The 17,625-nt window shown below is 37.8% G+C and overlaps 1 protein-coding gene across 1 annotated transcript in view; it reads right to left on the bottom strand.

The window, feature by feature from the left end:
• COL28A1 (collagen type XXVIII alpha 1 chain) overlaps positions 1–17,625 on the bottom strand; it is a 70,476-nt gene that overhangs the window by 49,433 nt on the left and 3,418 nt on the right. The window contains 5 exon segments of the mRNA XM_061469179.1: positions 1,766–1,810; positions 2,980–3,006; positions 3,699–3,740; positions 4,253–4,294; positions 5,891–5,947. Of these exon segments, the coding sequence (XP_061325163.1) occupies positions 1,766–1,810; positions 2,980–3,006; positions 3,699–3,740; positions 4,253–4,294; positions 5,891–5,947 (213 nt within the window).

Genomic DNA, 17,625 nt, shown 5'->3' with positions numbered 1-17,625 from the left:
GAAATTTTAATTATCTGCTTTAAAGTATCGAGAATTACTGTGTACCACTCATACCTCTGTTTAAGCGTTTTCTAGGTAGTTTATTCTCTCCAGAGTACTACTATTCTTGTTCTGTATTCAGTAATTCCCTGTTACATTCCATCTTCAACATTTGGTTAGAATAATTTTCATATACTAAACACATTGTGGATGGCTACTTAACATCCTAGCTGTTTAATTAACCAGTTCTTATTAACTATAGGTATTTAAATTCAATTTCTAGAAGTATATTAGATACACAATTCTTAAAAATATCCTGCAGTGCTTACACTAGAATAACTTCAGTTAACTTTGTCTTACTAACTCAAAATGCTGATCAGTAGCACGTTAGAACTGTACTAATAGTTCACCAAAAAAACCCACCCCATATTAAAAATGCATCAAAAAAAAAAAGGCAAAGAGACACTTTTTAAGTCCATTAGCTGTTTCTGATTATTTTGTCCAGTATTAAAAAAAAAAAAAAAAAAATATCATTTTGTTCTATCTTCTGCATTTGTAAATGTGAAGTTGGGAATTCTGGAAGTCACTGCAATTTTCATTTGTTCACTAAGTTCCTGAAGTCCATAATCCACTATAATCTCTGATCCTCTGCAGATGTCAAACTGCTTTTTTTTTTTTCATCACTGTCCTCAACAGAAGTGAAACAAGCAAATTTCCAGCAGCCCTAGCATGTGTTTTCTACATCCAGATTTCTTGGCTGCTTTGATTATGTTCTTTGCCAACATCTGGACAGCTTCTGCTTATCTTAGTAGACGTTTCACATAACCTTGTGCTATTTCTCACATATTGCCTGGATAAAGAAGTTGTGATCTTTATTCCTCTGAGAAATGCAACTCTTTCTCCTTTTACATTGATATTTCAGCTTTTCCTGACTCGCTGCCATTTCGAATCCCAGCATCTCACAACATATTATCAGTATTTAGGTTTTTATTACAGTATAACGCCTCTTCCTCTGCTACAAATACTGCTGCTTTTAGTATTTCCTAATTCCTACTTGAAATCAGGTAAGATAAAAAAACTGTTCAAGTTGGTCTTTGATAAAGGTAAGTATAACATGGATGTTAAAACTGAAGAAATGTGCTTTACTGAAAGATCAATTGCAATCCAGTTGGTAGTACTTAACTAACTACAAATAAGTGGTTTGTAGTACTCATACAAACCTGCTTACGTGAACTCAAAATACATTATTATTTCACTCAGGAGTACATTATCCTTCTATTCTTCAGAGTGCGAAACGCGAAAAAACTATAATCACTTTTATCACTTCTGCGCATCAGGTTAAAAGAGGAGGACTAGATAGAAGTCTGAATGCATATCAGCACAGATGCGCTGGTAGATCCAAAAGTTATTCGGGTTGTGTAAGAACCTGCCCCTCTTGTAATATAACTTCATACACTTGAATTGAAATTAACAATTTAAAGAAAAAAATCTGGTGAGCTCTATAACATGCTCATGGTCCTTTGTAAGCAGGGCTTGGCACTGATCAGGACAGCTTTTGTTTTAGTTAAGTGACTACATTTCTTCTGCAAAAAAGTAAAAAAGAATATAGTGAAATGTGGGTTCATTTTTCACAAATCCTATTTCTACTATGAATGTATTTCTATTACCAGGGAATTTTCAGATGTTCCAAATTCACAATAATCTTTACAAGCTATGTTTATTAATGTTACGTGTTTTTCCAGTATCATCATCAGTGTGAATCAGTTCAAATAACAATTATACTTACTTTTTCCGCTTTTATTCCTGGGGATCCACATTCTCCTCTTTCACCCTTTATAAGAAATCAAAAGGTTAACAGTTAAACAAGATGTTTTGATTACACTATATGAATTAAAGACTGTGCAAGCAGTTCAGCAGCACAAGAGGTTTAGCAGATTCTGAGGGCCTGAGAGTGGCATCATTAAATATGGTCTGTAGAAGATATGATCTGCCCTACTCAAGAGAAACACATTTTCTCCCTGAGAATACCTACCAAATTTACAACCTATATCATAAGAGGATAACACGTTTAATATCTAAAAAGTTTTGCTTATTTTTCCACCTCTCTGCGCTGCCTCTCTATATTCTGATTTCGTATGTTTGACGTCTGAGATTTCTCTAAATGACAATTGTGCAATTGTATGAATGGAATGAAGAAAGGGAATTACTAATGTGCTCCACTGATGAAAAAGCATGTGTTCCACATAAGAAAAGTAAACATCTGAGTCTACTTTTCCTATTTCCATGAAATGTTTCAATGAAATGAATGTTCCCATGAAATGAATGTCAATAAAATCGACAAAAGCACTTTTCTAATGAATACAAACATTCAGAGAAGCACTGCTTTTATTAACAATGTTAAGAGGTAAGTGTCTAAACCAAGCAAATTCAAAATGGGATAGTCTGTTTCTGTTCTGGCTATGACATTCCAGCTTGCTGAAATAAATTTCAGTTCTAGACTCTTGAAAGTTGTTGTATTATATTCTTTTTTGGCTTCTTGGAGCGACTATCTAGAGATTTTATTTTTTTTTTTTTTTATCAAGCATTAGCCCTTACAGGTTATAATTAGCTTAAAAGTAAACTTCCTTGCTGTAAGTTTTTTGAAAGATAATGATTGCCGTGTCTATTTGTAGTGTTTGCAGTAAACGATTTCATATTTTTCTACTGAATCTCTTGTTCAATCCTCAACTTTCTTTTTCCTTCCAGAAGCTTTATTTCTGGTATTTGACATTATTCTTTTTCTATTTAGATTACGTTTTCTGATATTTTTTTTAAATTTATTTTTAATTCCAACAATCCATTCTACAAGAATCTACGTAAATGATGAATTTACTTGTAGGGATTGCATTAGGAGATCTCATATCAAAAACAGGAGATAGGCTCTTCTTTCCATTCTGTTACATACACTGTCAGCAAGTGACAATCTATTTTCAGACTACTTCTTTTCAATAAAAATCTTACCTTTTCTCCCTTGTAGCCAGGAGCTCCCTATTCAAAGATTAAACAAAAAAGGGGGAAAAATCATAAAAAATAAAGCAAAGGCATAACATACTGCTAACTTAACTAGGAAAAGAACCCACAAACCAGTATCCAGTAAAGAATTATGTTTCAGAAATTCAGCTATTCACAACAAGATAATATTTCTCTAGAATCATTTAACATATAATTCCCTGCAAATTTAGATGTATACTTTTTCCTTTATAGCTGTAAATACACCACTTAGTTTGCCAGCCTCTTAGCAGATATATGCTAACACTTAAAGGGGACTTTTAAATTGAATTGATCTATGTTAACCTTTCTACTGTGAATCAACAAGAATTCAGGCTGAGAAAGATCAGATCTCAGAAGCCACTGGAGGACTATCTACATGTTTTAGTGATGACATTTTCAATTCTATCTTCGGGATAAATCTAACGCAAGGTGATACAAAATCACGTAGCTTCAAAAGTTCCTTTTGTCAGTGGCATCCCATCTCTATATGTAAGCACATGGTTAGGCTGTTTCTGTCAGTATAGATGCTTCCCTAAATCAGAAGTTAGTTCAGGTTCTCTGAATAACTGAATAAAGTAGGTGTGTGAAAAAACAAAAAATTGCAGCTCAGCGGAACTAAACTGTGAATCAGGGTCTGGAAGATAATCTGAAAAGACCAAATACAAGCTAGATCTGTAGTAGTCACATACCTCTTTATTTGTTTCACCATGTTCTCCTTTTTGAGCATCGCCCTGTTGGAAGCAAAGGAATACGAGTGAAATATGTATTCTCTTTATCACTATTACGCTAAAACAAAAAAAAAAACTTTTAAGGAGCTAAAGTAGCTTTTTGTTTATGAACTCACACAGTTCTTCCTCCCACAATCAGGGACACATGATTCCTGAACATTAACATAGAAAACTCATCAGCTGTTATTAGATGACTGAAATCCTAAGTCATCAGAGCAAACCCCCCTGCTCCAGAGATTTGTGTACTGTTAAAAAGTTCTGTGGAACTTCAGAGAGCCTTCAGCTAGGTTCAGAGACCTCTGCTGTCAGTGAAAAACTAGGATGATAGGCAGTGTTAACTTGGTATCAGTTAAATTTGAAATTTTTCTCTCTCACTTCTAAAGCAGTTCACTATAAACATCTCACAGCAAAAGTCAATTTTTTACATCATATTTTAACATACTTTGATATATTCACTTCTATGGTTTGCATAAAACCAGACAAAAATTTTTTTGATTTTTCTAAATTTTCTTTACCTTGTTTCCTTTTGGTCCTGGCTCACCTTTTTCCCCTCTGCCCTGAAACAAAGCAGGAAAATGTTAATACTATTATGAGGATAAAATTCTCCAGTTTCTCTAAGACTGCATCTTTAGGGACAGGCAAAAATAGTTCTGAAATAAGCTTAGGTGGAAACCCACACCAGGTATGGCGTGTATGACAATACTTTCACAGCTAAAAAAAAAGTCTGGCATTGTAAGGCTTCTGTGATTTTTTAAAAATTAATATTCAATGATAATTACATTTTCTACAGAGCATTTGAAAATCTAGCCAGGAAGGTGTAAGAGAAAACACATGTGGTTCCTCCTCCTCACTTTTCAGTCACCTATCTGATTATCTCAGCATAAAAAAAACACCTGTCCACAGAACAGCTTAGTGTCACTATTCTGCAGCCCCAAAATAAAAAATTATTACACCATTATTCCTGTTTGGAGAATCATGAAGGTGGGAAATCGGAAGCTCAGTGTATGTGTGTATATATAAAAAATACATATATAATAGGTTACATCTAGCCATTTTGGATAAAGTAACTTAAAATCCTTGGATCTTACATTTTAAATGGAAACAGGGATTTTAGTTCCAGATGCACATTATCCAGAGTCAAGGGGCTGGATGGTAGGCCTTACTGTCATAACCTGCTACACATATGGTCGACCAGTTGCCTAGTGTCTAGGGAGAAAGGCAAAAACTTCTCTATGTACTTAAGTTGTCTCTGGGGAACTAGTAAAGATACCAAAAGGATCAGAGAGGTCACACACTGTCTGAACTCCCACTTCTCTCTTCTTTACCAGAGCCAAAAACCAGTCATGTGTTGAAGTGTCACAAAATAAATGAGCTGGAGGCAGAGTTTCAGAACTTTCCTCAGATATGCCATCACCCACAATCTTCTGAATCTTTCTCTCTTAGAATCATAGAATCATAGAATAGTTAGGGTTGGAAAGGACCTTAAGATCATCTAGTTCCAACACCCCTGCCATGGGCAGGGACACCTCACACTAAACCATGACACCCAAGGCTTCATCCAACCTGGCCTTGAACACTGCCAGGGATGGAGCATTCACAGCCTCCCTGGGCAACCCATTCCAGTGCCTCACCACCCTCACAGTAAAGAACTTCTTCCTTATATCCAATCTAAACTTCCCCTGTTTAAGTTTTAACCCGTTACCCCCTGGCTATCACTACAGTCTCTAATGAAGAGTCCCTCGCCAGCATCCCTATAGCTCCCCTTCAGATACTGGAAGGCTGCTTTTACACAAACGGAAACTGCTGGTGTAAGTAAACCTGTATCTAATGGACCTTTCTTCCCCATTGAAGGATTCAAGAATAGCTTTTTGATTTGGGCTTCAAAATAATGTACTTACTTACACATAGTGTTCTATTACCCAATAATATATTTCAAAGATAGCATATGATCATGGATAGATCTTTTTTTTCTGAGCTCTTGTAACAGTGGCCTTTCACAGTGAATCACTATGATAAATAGCTTCTTTTTGCAATACATGCACAGCAATGTCTTACTTTTTACAGACATAGTAACCGATTTAAATACTATGCAACATTGATGTCAATGATTAAAATTCAAACTCTGGAAGCTTTTCAAATGAATGCATACTTACAGGATCACCTTTGTCTCCTTTTGCTCCCTTTTCACACTCACAGTTCTTCTGCATACACTACAAGGTGAATAGAAACATGAAAGAGAATATTTTTCAAATGTATTACTTCCAGTTTTAAAACAAAGCCTCTATTTTTTCCTAGCCACAACTAGACAACATAAAAGTGGAATAGCAATAAATAAATTATCTTCTTTTATATATATATTTGTTTTATAATCAACATTACACTTCTGTATAGCCCAGTCAAAATCAGTTGCTTGATTTATTTATAACAAAACCAAACAAATCTGTTACTACTGCAACTACAAAGGTTTAAGGTTGCATATACATAGTATATAGTAGCATGAAGCCATACATTATTTTTGGACCATACTGAGGTTGCTATTGGTTTCTAGTGAGATGACTAATAAACTTGCATGTGCTGTTCTAGTCCTGTTCCACTCTGCTAGGAAGAGTTCCTTATGTCTTACTGTTGATACTTCTCGCTAATAAACAGAAGTTGTAGGAAGTCAAGGAAGAGGGCCAAGAGACCTGCGTGGCTAAATAGGGAATTGCTGGGTATGCTCAAGTGGAAGAGGAGAGTTTACAGGTCATGGAAGGAGGGGCTGGCCACTTGGGAGGAATATAAGGCTGCTGCTAGAGGATGTAGGAAGGCAGCTAGGAGGACTAAGGCATCCTTAGAATTAAACCTGGCGAGAAGGGTCAAGGACAGCAAAAAGAGCTTTTTCAAATACATGGCAGATAAAACTAACACCAGAGGCAATGTAGGCCCACTGATGAACGGGATGGGTGCCCTGGTGACGGAAGATACAGAGATGGCAGAGTTACTGAATGCCTTCTTTGTCTCTGTCTACTCTGCTGCAGGCAGTCCTGAAGAGCCCTGTACCCTTGAGACCTTAGATGAAGTCAGGTCGACGGAGCGGTTTGCCTTAGTCGATGAGGAATGTGTTAGAGATCAGTTGAGCAATCTGGACATCCATAAATCCATGGGTCCAGATGGGATGCACCCGCGGGTGCTGAGGGAACTGGCGGAAGTCATTGCTAGACCACTCACTCTCCATCATCTTTACCAAGTCTTGGGAAACGGGAGAGGTGCCTGAGGACTGGAGGAAAGCAAATGTCACTCCAGTCTTCAAAAAGGGCAAGAAGGAGGACCCGGGTAACTATAGACCGGTCAGCCTCACCTCCATCCCTGGGAAAGTGATGGAACACCTTATCCTTGGTACCATCTTAAGGCATATCAAGGATAAGAGGGTTATGAGGGGCAGTCAACATGGCTTCACCAGGGGGAAATCATGCTTGACCAATCTCTTAGCCTTTTATGAGGAAATAACACGGTGGATGGATGATGGCAGAGCGGTGGATGTGGTCTACCTTGACTTCAGCAAAGCATTTGACACAGTCTCCCACAGCATCCTCACAGCTAAATTGAGGACGTGTGGACTGGATGATCAGGTAGTGAGGTGGACTGCGAACTGGCTGAAGGAGAGAAGCCAGAGAGTTGTAGTCTATGGGGCTGAGTCTAGTTGGAGGCCTGTAACTAGTGGAGTGCCTCAAGGGTCAGTACTGGGACCGGTATTATTTAATATATTCATCAACGATTTAGATGAGGGAATTGAGTGTACTATCAGCAAGTTTGCTGATGACACTAAGCTGGGAGGAGTGGCTGACACGCCAGAAGGCTGTGCTGCCATCCAGCGAGACCTGGACAGGCTGGAGAGTTGGGCAGGGAATAACTTGATGAAATATAACAAGGGAAAGTGTAGAGTCCTGCATCTGGGCAGGAACAACCCCAGGTTCCAGTATGGGTTGGGGAACGACCTGTTAGAGAGCAGTGTAGGGGAGAGGGACCTGGGGGTCCTAGTGGACGACAGGATGACCATGAGCCAACACTGTGCCCTTGTGGCTAAGAAGGCCAATGGCATCCTGGGGTGTATTAGAAGGGCGGTGGTTAGTAGGTCGAGAGAGGTCCTCCTTCCCCTCTACTCTGCCCTGGTGAGACCCCATCTGGAATATTGTGACCAGTTCTGGGCCCCTCAGTTCAAGAAGGACAGGGAGCTGCTGGAGAGAGTCCAGCGCAGGGCAACAAAGATGATTAAGGGAGTGGAACATCTCCCTTATGAGGAAAGACTGAGGGAGCTGGGTCTCTATAGTTTGGAGACTGAGGGGTGACCTTATAAGTGTCTATAAATATATAAAGGGGGAGTGTCACGAGGATGGAGCCAGGCTCTACTCGGTGGCAAACAATGATAGGACAAGGGGTAATGGGTACAAACTGGAACACAAGAGGTTCCACTTAAACTTGAGAAGAAACTTCTTCTCAGTGAGGGTGACGGAACACTGGAACAGGCTGCCCAGGGAGGTTGTGGAGTCTCCTTCCCTGGAGACATTCAAAACCCACCTGGACACATTCCTGTGTAACATTATCTAGGTGTTCCTGCTCTGGCAGGGGGATTGGACTAGATGATCTTTTGAGGTCCCTTCCAATCTCTAGCATACTGTGATACTGTGATTTCTCAGACGAAGAGACAAAAAAAATGGATGAAAGTTAAAATAAAAGCAACCATGGTTGAAACTGTACTCAGGGAAGGAAGGTTGATTTCTCCCGGAGTGTTGTTGTATTATAGAAGCAGACATCAGGAGATCTAATATGAATAACAGTAACTGAAACACAAAACTCAAAAAAACTACCTGCTTCTGAAGAAAGGCTTCTTGATAAAAAAGGAAAAATATTACTTTCATAAAGATTTAATTTAACAGAGTACTAATTTCCAAGGTTAATGGTAAAGAATGTGAATATCTTCATCCCTTCTTCACAGTGGTAAGAACCAGTCCATGGAACCACTCATATGAAAAAGGGCTCTCCAGCAGGAATATGGGGCTACTTCATGTATCCCATAACGATCAGGAAACAAATGAGATGTAATGAGACAGCTATATAGGCATACTAAGGAGCAATGCTAACAAGGGGCATATGAAAAGACTTCCTAATGAAAGGTCTTACTAGGGAAGGCCCGACTAACATAATGTAGCAGAAGGACTTCGTGATTTTATCAGCCTTATGATAAAAGGAACAAGTTACTTCTGAAGCATTATCATATGTTCAGAGACACACTCTGTGTGCTGGAAAATACCCTTTCCCTCCAACAGTGATCAATGCAGCTGAGCTATTATTGCCCAAGCATACAGCTCCTTGGAGACTGGCTGGGAGGAGAAGCTCCCTCTGTCCTGACTCCTGATGTAGCAGAGACATCCTGCCTCCTCTTGTAAGCGGCTCTACCCTGCATCTAGATCCTTTATAGTCCATTATTGCTGTTTAGTTGGCCAAAATGTAAATGAATATAGGCAGGCACTTAGCCAGGGCTGAGTAGGAGCAATTTGATTAAAGTGACAGTGTCAGTCTGGGAGCACAAGTGTTTTCCCATTTTAAAGAACTGATCTTTTACATTTAAAAACTCAGTCAATCTGCATCTTTACCCATCTCCTTGCCAGACACACCTCTTCAGCTTGTCCATGTTAAAGCTCCAGCACTGTCTAGATCAGAGATGTGGGATTAATACATTATAATTTGTAAGCTAGAACTGAATTCTGACCCTATGGAAGACAACCTAAAAAAATCACTGCTATGTGATTAAGCACTGAAGCGTTTCAGTTGCAGATTAAAAATTAGAAATGATTTGGCCATTTCAAAACCACATTTTAAAAAGATAGTTTTGACTGAAGCAGATTTTTTTGGCAGAGGTCAAATCTGTCAGCAAAAATGTAGGATTGAAAATGTGCAAACAGTTGTTTATTAATGATCCAACAGTACTAAATAGCTTTAAAAAAAATCTGCCTAAATGCCATGTAAGCTGCACTTTCCTCAAGATAGATTTTCTAGACTTAAGATCACCTTGGTAGCTTATCTCTGGGACACTACTTTTAGACATATGCACCAAAAATAGATTCAGTAACTAATTCTATAGGACAATAACGCTGCCTATTCATTGTTTTTGGTGTTTGTAAACTCAAAGACTGTGGGTGTTCTTTTTGTTCCAGCACCTGATAGAAGTTCCACAGCAAAATTAATACCTCTCATTACATAGAAGACACTTTCAGTACAGCAAGGGGCAAGCAAAACTTATGAATTGTCTTACCACAAAAATATGAAAGTTGAGGCTTTGCGTTCTCTGTAAGTAATTTCTCCTTTTTCAGTTTTGTAGGAAGAGTGCATCTGAAAGTTGCAAAGGCAAAGAATAAAGAATATCTAAACTTTCATTTTGGTATTGCAAATTTAGTAAGTTTATTTAGTAGAAATAGAGTGAACACCCTGCTTATCAATTGCCGTTGGTAAGTCCTTCTTGAAGGCAATCAACTTTCCAAAAAAATGCTAAACCACATATGTTTATCCTGCACCAAGCATAGCTCTTACATGGCATGCCCTTTGGAAAACTATCAGAGCACAATATGGTAGAGTGTAAATACTTGCTCTCAGAGAATTGCTGGTCTCCTGATCAAGAAATTTTATTAACAAAGTTGATAGTTCACTATGATCCAGATTTAATTATGGGGAAAACAGAAAAACAGAAAAAAAAAGAATACCTATAAATCATAAGATTAACATTACTGTTGTTTTATACACTAAATGAAAAATGGAAAATATTAAAGTCATTTAGATATTACACAAGGCAACAAGAAGGGCTTCTATAAGTACATAAGTAGCTAACACTGGCCTTCTGGGATTATAAATCCACTGAACTACACTTGCAGCACCCTACACCCAGACAAAACCAAATCTATTAAAATTAACAGGGGATGTTTTCCCTGTGGCAAGCTAACAAGGTGGGGAAAACTTTTTTCCCCTCCTGCAGAATCCTGAGTGCCTTTTTCCTAACCTACATGAATTTCATGCAGTCAGTCTTTGGGTTTTTTGGCTACTTTCTATTGGAGTTAAAATAAAGATGCTAATTTTTTGTGCCTTCAAGAAAAAACAGGAGCCATATAGTGAATGCAGCATTTGGCGGCGTTTACCACCACCAATCCCTGTCACGTACACACATGGCAAAGAGAGGCCAGCCCTTACCTAAGTTTCCTCCATCAAGTGATCAATCCAGGTGAACTCATGACCTTAGCAATCAGAGATGAAGGCTACAAACCAGATGCACCATTTGCTAACTCTTATCAAATCAATGAGAAAAGGCATGGGTGGCTGGTAAGGGTGGTGGGAGCAGTGAGGACAGGGAAGAGGAATGAAGGCAAGAAACTTAAGTAATGTGGGAAGGGAACAGAAGTACTGCAAAAGAGGACTCCAAGCACTGGAGGAGTACCTGGGTGCACTGCAATAAATAGAAATATTAGGAAATCTGAGGTTACTGTTGTATGGGACTCAAAAACCCCAGTGCTAGTTTCATTGTTTATCAAGCAGCTTGCTGTATTGGAAGGCACGTTTCATAAATCTGGATGCAAATGTTATGTTATTTTTGAAGGAAGTTAAAACAGTTACAAGCAACTAAGGAAAGAAGCACTCCACCAAGGAGAGCAACGTTCTAGAATTCAGATCATCTTCAAATTCTGCAGTATGAAAAACTACAAAGAAAAAGAAGGAATTAATTGAATTTCACTAATCAAAGACTCTATTTTTTTTTTTTTAATTTTTGGTACAGTTATGGACCCTGATAGCAATGTCGTTTAATGTCCTATAGGATAATAGGGTTTCTCCTAAATCAAATAATTATTGCAATGTATAATCTCCCTTGACAAAAATGCTGAAGCGAAGTGTGGTGTTTCATGAATCACTGCTACTATAAAATGGTGTAGATAATCGCACTTTCCTGTCTCTTTTCAGTTCCCTTGTATAAAACTGTACAGAAACCATACTTATTTTGCTTTTCATTTGGTGTTTAAATACCAGCAATGGAATATGCTAACTAGGAGCTTTTGATACAGGAGATGATAATACAGGGATGTTTTAGCTATTGCTGAGCAGTGCTTCCACAGAATCAAGGCCTTTTCTGCTCCTCACCACACTAGCAAGCAGCCTGGGGGTGCACACAGCCAGGACAGCTGACCCAAACTGACCAGAGGGATGTTCCATACCATATGATGTCATGCTCAGCAATAAAATTAGGGGGAAGCTTGGGAATCTTGGTTGGGATGCTGCTGCTCAGGGACTGGCTGGGCATCGGTGGTGAGCAATTGCTCTATTTGCATCACTTATCTTTCTTGGTCTCGCTTTGTTGTTTTCCTTTTCATTACCATAATATTTTAATTATTAAACTGTTCTTATCTCAACCCATGAGTTTTCTCACTTTTACCAATTCTCTGCCCATATCCTGCTGGCGCAGGAAGTGAGTGAAGGCTACTTGGTGCTTAGTGGCCAGCTGGGGTTAAACCATGCCAGGTTGCATGTGAGAGCTGTACATCTGCCATATGATTGTACATTGTACCACTCGCACACAGAATTGTCAGTTTGTGCACATTCTGTTAATATGAGAGGAACATGCTGCTACCAGAAAAACATCACACATGTCACCACTCCTAACACTCTTTCCGCAGTGGAACCAAAGAAATATTAGCTGTCCCAGCTGCTGCAGCCTGCTCCTGAAAGGTGTCCCGATGTAGAAACTTCTACGTTATCTTCTGTCAGATGATGGATGAGGATGCGTCACCTCCACTGAGGTTAACTGTCTTCATTAAATAAATGTTGACTTTGTCATACAGACACTAAAGGATTTCAATGGAATTAATCTTTTATGTTAAATATCTAGTAATGCTATATATAAATGATAATTACTGTCAGCATGCAGCATCTCTTGGATCAGCCACAGTAGTGATAAGTAAGGACTGAATTAATAACAAATCAGTCACATGGATCACTCATAGTGTTTACATACTTATCCTAGATAAAGGCTTGTAAACAGCCTGTCTATCCATCCTGAAACTGATCATCAGCTGTAGAAGAATGCTTCTTCTAGCAGTTGTCAAAGTTTATCTGCACTATGCACCAAAGCAAAATTGAGTGAATGGTATCCAGCTGTGTTCAAAGATTTCTTCTTTGTTTTGGACCTTGAAACGTGATTATCTGGCAGAGACCAGAAAATGTTAACATTTATGGTTTTTAGATGTAACAATTTGACTGGTCAAATGCACACAAAACTTGGTAGTTCTCAGAAACATGCAGTATTCAAACAGCAATGGATTTAAGTTTGGTTGTCTTTCTTTGGCTAGAAAATCTGTAGATCTGTTACATGTTATATGTAATTGGTCTCTGGAAACAGCCTAAGCTCTTCTTCACTACTTACTGTGTAGGATCTCGACAGTTCTGCTACAGGACTGTAGATTTACAATTCAGAGCTTTATTTTTTCCTCTAGTCTTGCCAAGTATACAGTTTCATAACTTTATATTTACTTAGAAATCAAATCTGATGGAAGTAATGCCTCCAGATTTACAGAACTGTTTCTTACACTACTAATACTTCCTGCGAAGCTGTTGAGTACAGCAGTGTTTCAATGGCTGCACTCAACCACATGCTCTTAACCACATGCTCAGTGCATCCAGCTCCCAGGACTACTGAATCTGTCTAAACGAGCTCATTACATGACCATACTAATGCTCTGGTCTGCAACACAGTTTTATCTGTAAAGCTCATGTTGCTGTTGAATTTTGAGTTAAAAAGCCTTTAGTTTCTGCTTTCACATTAAGTCATCTCTTCTATTGGAAAAAAAAAAATAATGTATCAGCCTTCTTTCCTGGTACAATACCTATCCTCCTTGAATCCTTCCCACTGGTCTCATTATTACAACTTGAAAATACTAAAGAAGAAATAAACAGAAGCAGAGAGAGCTGACAAAGATAACAGATAGCTTCTGTACGAAGACAGATAAAGCAAATTATTATTCTGTAGCTTGGAAAGCCACAACCAAATGCAAATGTGGTACAGATCTATAAAACTATGGGAAAAGGTGAGTATTCTATCGTACATGAATGTCTTACGCCAAAGGACTTACACTGTGGATCAGTTTGGTTGATGATGTTAACCAAAATTGCCTTCCCAAATTTACATTTCCCCCTCTCCCAAGTATGCTTTTCTCTTGATAAGAATGACAACAGTCACTATAAAGAACGGTAGACTTTTTTCTGGCTAGGAGACATAGCTAATTGATGCAATTTGAAGTATTTTTAACAGTTTAAGAAAACACTGCTCCTAGTACTAGACATATACTAATTCAGTGCCATTGTTATTCACACACTCTGTAGGTAAAGCCATGATTATATGTCCTTTGAAAATCAGATTGTAATAAACATATCAAAATGATCCTTTAGTTGCTGAATGCAGTTTATGTAAGATATAAAGATATTTCTCCTATCTAAATCCTGCCCTCTGGTGTATCTACGTGATAATGCATAACGGTAGTATTTCATACTGGGTAACTCATTCAGCATTTAATCAGGATACAGCCAGTAAATGAGGCTACTGTCTGGCCAAAACATTTGTCCCCTTGTAGAAAGAGGCAGAAGCTAAAGACAAAGATATTAAAAGACTAAGACACAATGCTTCAAGGAGGGAGGATATCTCCTGGAAGAAACAGGTTCACTCCTTAGTTCCTGTCTGATCCTGAGAAACAAAAATACTCATTTCACACGTTCCTCTCTCAGATACCCAGATTGGAAGTGCCAGAACCTGACACATGGATCTCCTAAGCACTACAAAGTCAATGAAAGCTGAAAGTCATCAGTAAATGTATCAGCAAAGCACAGGTCAAGGTTATCAGATAATTCAAATTAGTTTTGCTGTGTCACTTAGGAACATAAATAATGCTGTCCTTAGAAGTGTTCCACATTATTACTTATAAGTGCATGAAAACACAGCAAGGATTACAACAGTAACTGTTCCAAATCAGACTTAATTTAATCCCTGACATGCTGGCTCCTAAAATTCCACAATCCCCAGGCTCACACCCTTGTCTCTAAACAAAAAAAACACCACCCCAAACAAACCTTAAATTTAGAATAACTTTTGTAAAATGCTTGACTTCACTGACAGCTTAAAGAAAAGATGACCAAAGTTTTTTATGTGTGGTGATCACATTGCCTGTTGTGTAGCCACTTTGTGGCAACAAAATATTACCAGTTTGAAAAAGTATTTTGATCAGGCTCAGCAATGAGGAACCTGGTTAGAACACAGCATATTTCACCTTCAAATCCTTTAAAGAACCCTCATAAAGCTTCTGCACTTCAATTTATTTTTTTAAGCGCCTGGTTACAATAAGGCTGCTTATTGTAAGACATGATACAGTTCAAGGGGATTTCTCTAACTGAAGAGTTGCCTTTTCTTTCACGAGTTTCTCTAAAAGAACAGGAGCTCTAAATGCATAAAAAAGCTTGTCCTCAGTCACATATAATACACATAAAATCATGGGATTTGTTCACACCTTGGGATACCTCTGGTCCAGGATTCTGTATACCCAAAAAGATAATGTAGGAGAGTAATTTCAAACTTTCATAGATTAGATTTTCAATTAATAAAATAAAATTACTACCTTCTGAAGGAAACAAATGAGTCTGTGAAAGTCTTGCTGTCTTTATTTCAATTCCCCTTGCTCACATTTCTATGCATCTCAGTGGATAACTAGGACAGCACCAACAACTGATACTAATGGAACAAGTGAAGTTGAGAGGTTCTTGCACTCTTATCCAACCCTATGTTGTGTCATAGGACGCTCTGCTGTCTAAAAACAGCCACCTTCCTTATTCAAAAAGCTTCTTCTTTGGAATGCTACAGTCAATGAATGTTAAAGGTGAAAGACCTGGTGGGCCAATTGGACCCACTGGACCCTCAGAACACTTTTCACCCTGAAAATACAATGGCATTTGAATACACTAACTTGCATTAGGATTTTATTATGAAATCATACAAAATTAAGTGATAATCACAACATATAGAAGGAGTGAAATTATGACCTGTCCAATGAAAAGAATTTTCAGTACAAATACTAAAACCTAGGGGAAATAGTCTTGTAACCTGTACCTACAACTTTTGCAGCCACACTGCTGAATCTGTATAATTTGGCATATTTTTAAGAGGACACACATTTTTCAAAGACAGAAGTTCGAACCACAGCTTCAGTCTCTATGTGGAATTAATGCTTTCTCCTACCTAAAATCAGATAAACCAATATTATTGGGTATGCATTACAGCATGGAGAACTACAGCAGCACATCCGAAACAGTCTGCTAGGCTCTATCAAGCAACAACTTTTGCAAGTTTAAGTAATCATAGAAACACAGAATTACCAGAAGTAATGTGTCTGACAGCAATGTTAGACTACATATTTTTTCTTTTTTCTGTAAAAGGAAGAGCAGCGGTAGACTTACATAACTAAACAAGAAATTGCCATGTCTTTAAAATGTCAGTGTTTACATTGTGTTGCAACATGCAAAACTCCAATAGTATTTAGGTGTTATGGTTCCATATCCCTGAAAGGATTTTTCCAGTTTGGCTAGTCCTCTTTGGCCAGGCATGACACAAATAGAAAAAATCTCAGAGACAGAGATACACTAAAATAAAAGCCAGCCTTCCAGTAATCAAACATGGAAAAGCATAAAAAAGTCATACAGAAAAAAAGTTTTCCAATTATATTAAAAAAATACCCCATTAATTAACCTTGGCTGTTAGTTAACATGACCTGCCATGAATTGACCTGCCACGAATTTTAAGAGATTTTTAAAGAAAAGAAGCTTGAAATAGTTTCCATTGTACAAAGTCCCTACAGGATTAAAAATTCTTAAAGAACTCACAGACTTGTACATAAAGCCAACTTGGAATAATCGGCAGTCAGAGTTAAGTTACAAAACCAGTAAATCCATAAGGAGAAATTGCTGAAAATAGTTTGAGATGCAACTGCATGAAACCATTCCTCACAGATGATATTAGAATTAAACAGATCTTTTTAAGGAATATAAAAGCAACTGCTCAGATGCATAAGCAATGCCTAAGAGGACAGAAAATGTATGTTTAAAAGACACTTGCCAAAAGTGAAGCTGAATTCCATACTTAATGATTTTTTTATGGGTAAATTTATATAGCCATATCAATTACATGGAGTAGAAAAATATAAAAAGCAGCTATTATGCAATAGTGATGAAGAGATTCACAGTCATCTAAGTACAAAGTCAAAGCTAAACAAATATTCTGCATTATTTATAAATAAAGATATTACTACTGGACAAAGGTGTAAATGTACAGCTACAGGAAACCTAAAAGTGGACCAGTGTGGAAAACAGAAACAAAGATCCAAGAGCTCAGAAAGCTCATAAACCTCTGAGAAATTCACAGCACCACTCATAAAATACTTTTCCAGCAATTTGAGATCAACACAGGAAATATCATTTCTGGGTATGGTAGAATGATCAGTTATAAAACCTGTATGTCCCAACAGTTCATGTGATCTAGTAACTGACACAGTGGTCTCTGAGAAGGTGAAATTCTTTTGCATTCTTAAACATTGACTAGCTCTTGTGTTTCCATTAATCTTACTTGGTACCTCTCATTAAAGTAACAGCATTTAGTGGTTAAAAATGCAAATTTTCATTTTTTAATTTCTCTGAATCTTTCTGGCAGTAGAGAAAGAAAAAGCACAGAAAATTTGTCTTCTGTATTTCATGTACCATCATCAGGATGCAAGAAATGAGTAAGATGTCAGATTATCTAAACTGCTGATTCCACAATGCCTAAAGAATTTCCTTTTAAAATCAA

This window comes from Pezoporus flaviventris, unplaced genomic scaffold (genome assembly GCF_033815535.1).
Source record: "Pezoporus flaviventris isolate CSIRO_AGI_PZ_B2104156 unplaced genomic scaffold, CSIRO_AGI_Pfla_v1 ptg000055l, whole genome shotgun sequence".
Classification (NCBI taxonomy): Eukaryota; Metazoa; Chordata; class Aves; order Psittaciformes; family Psittacidae; genus Pezoporus; species Pezoporus flaviventris.
Note: the sequence above shows the minus strand (reverse complement) of the source record. Positions and strands in the feature narration are given on the sequence as shown.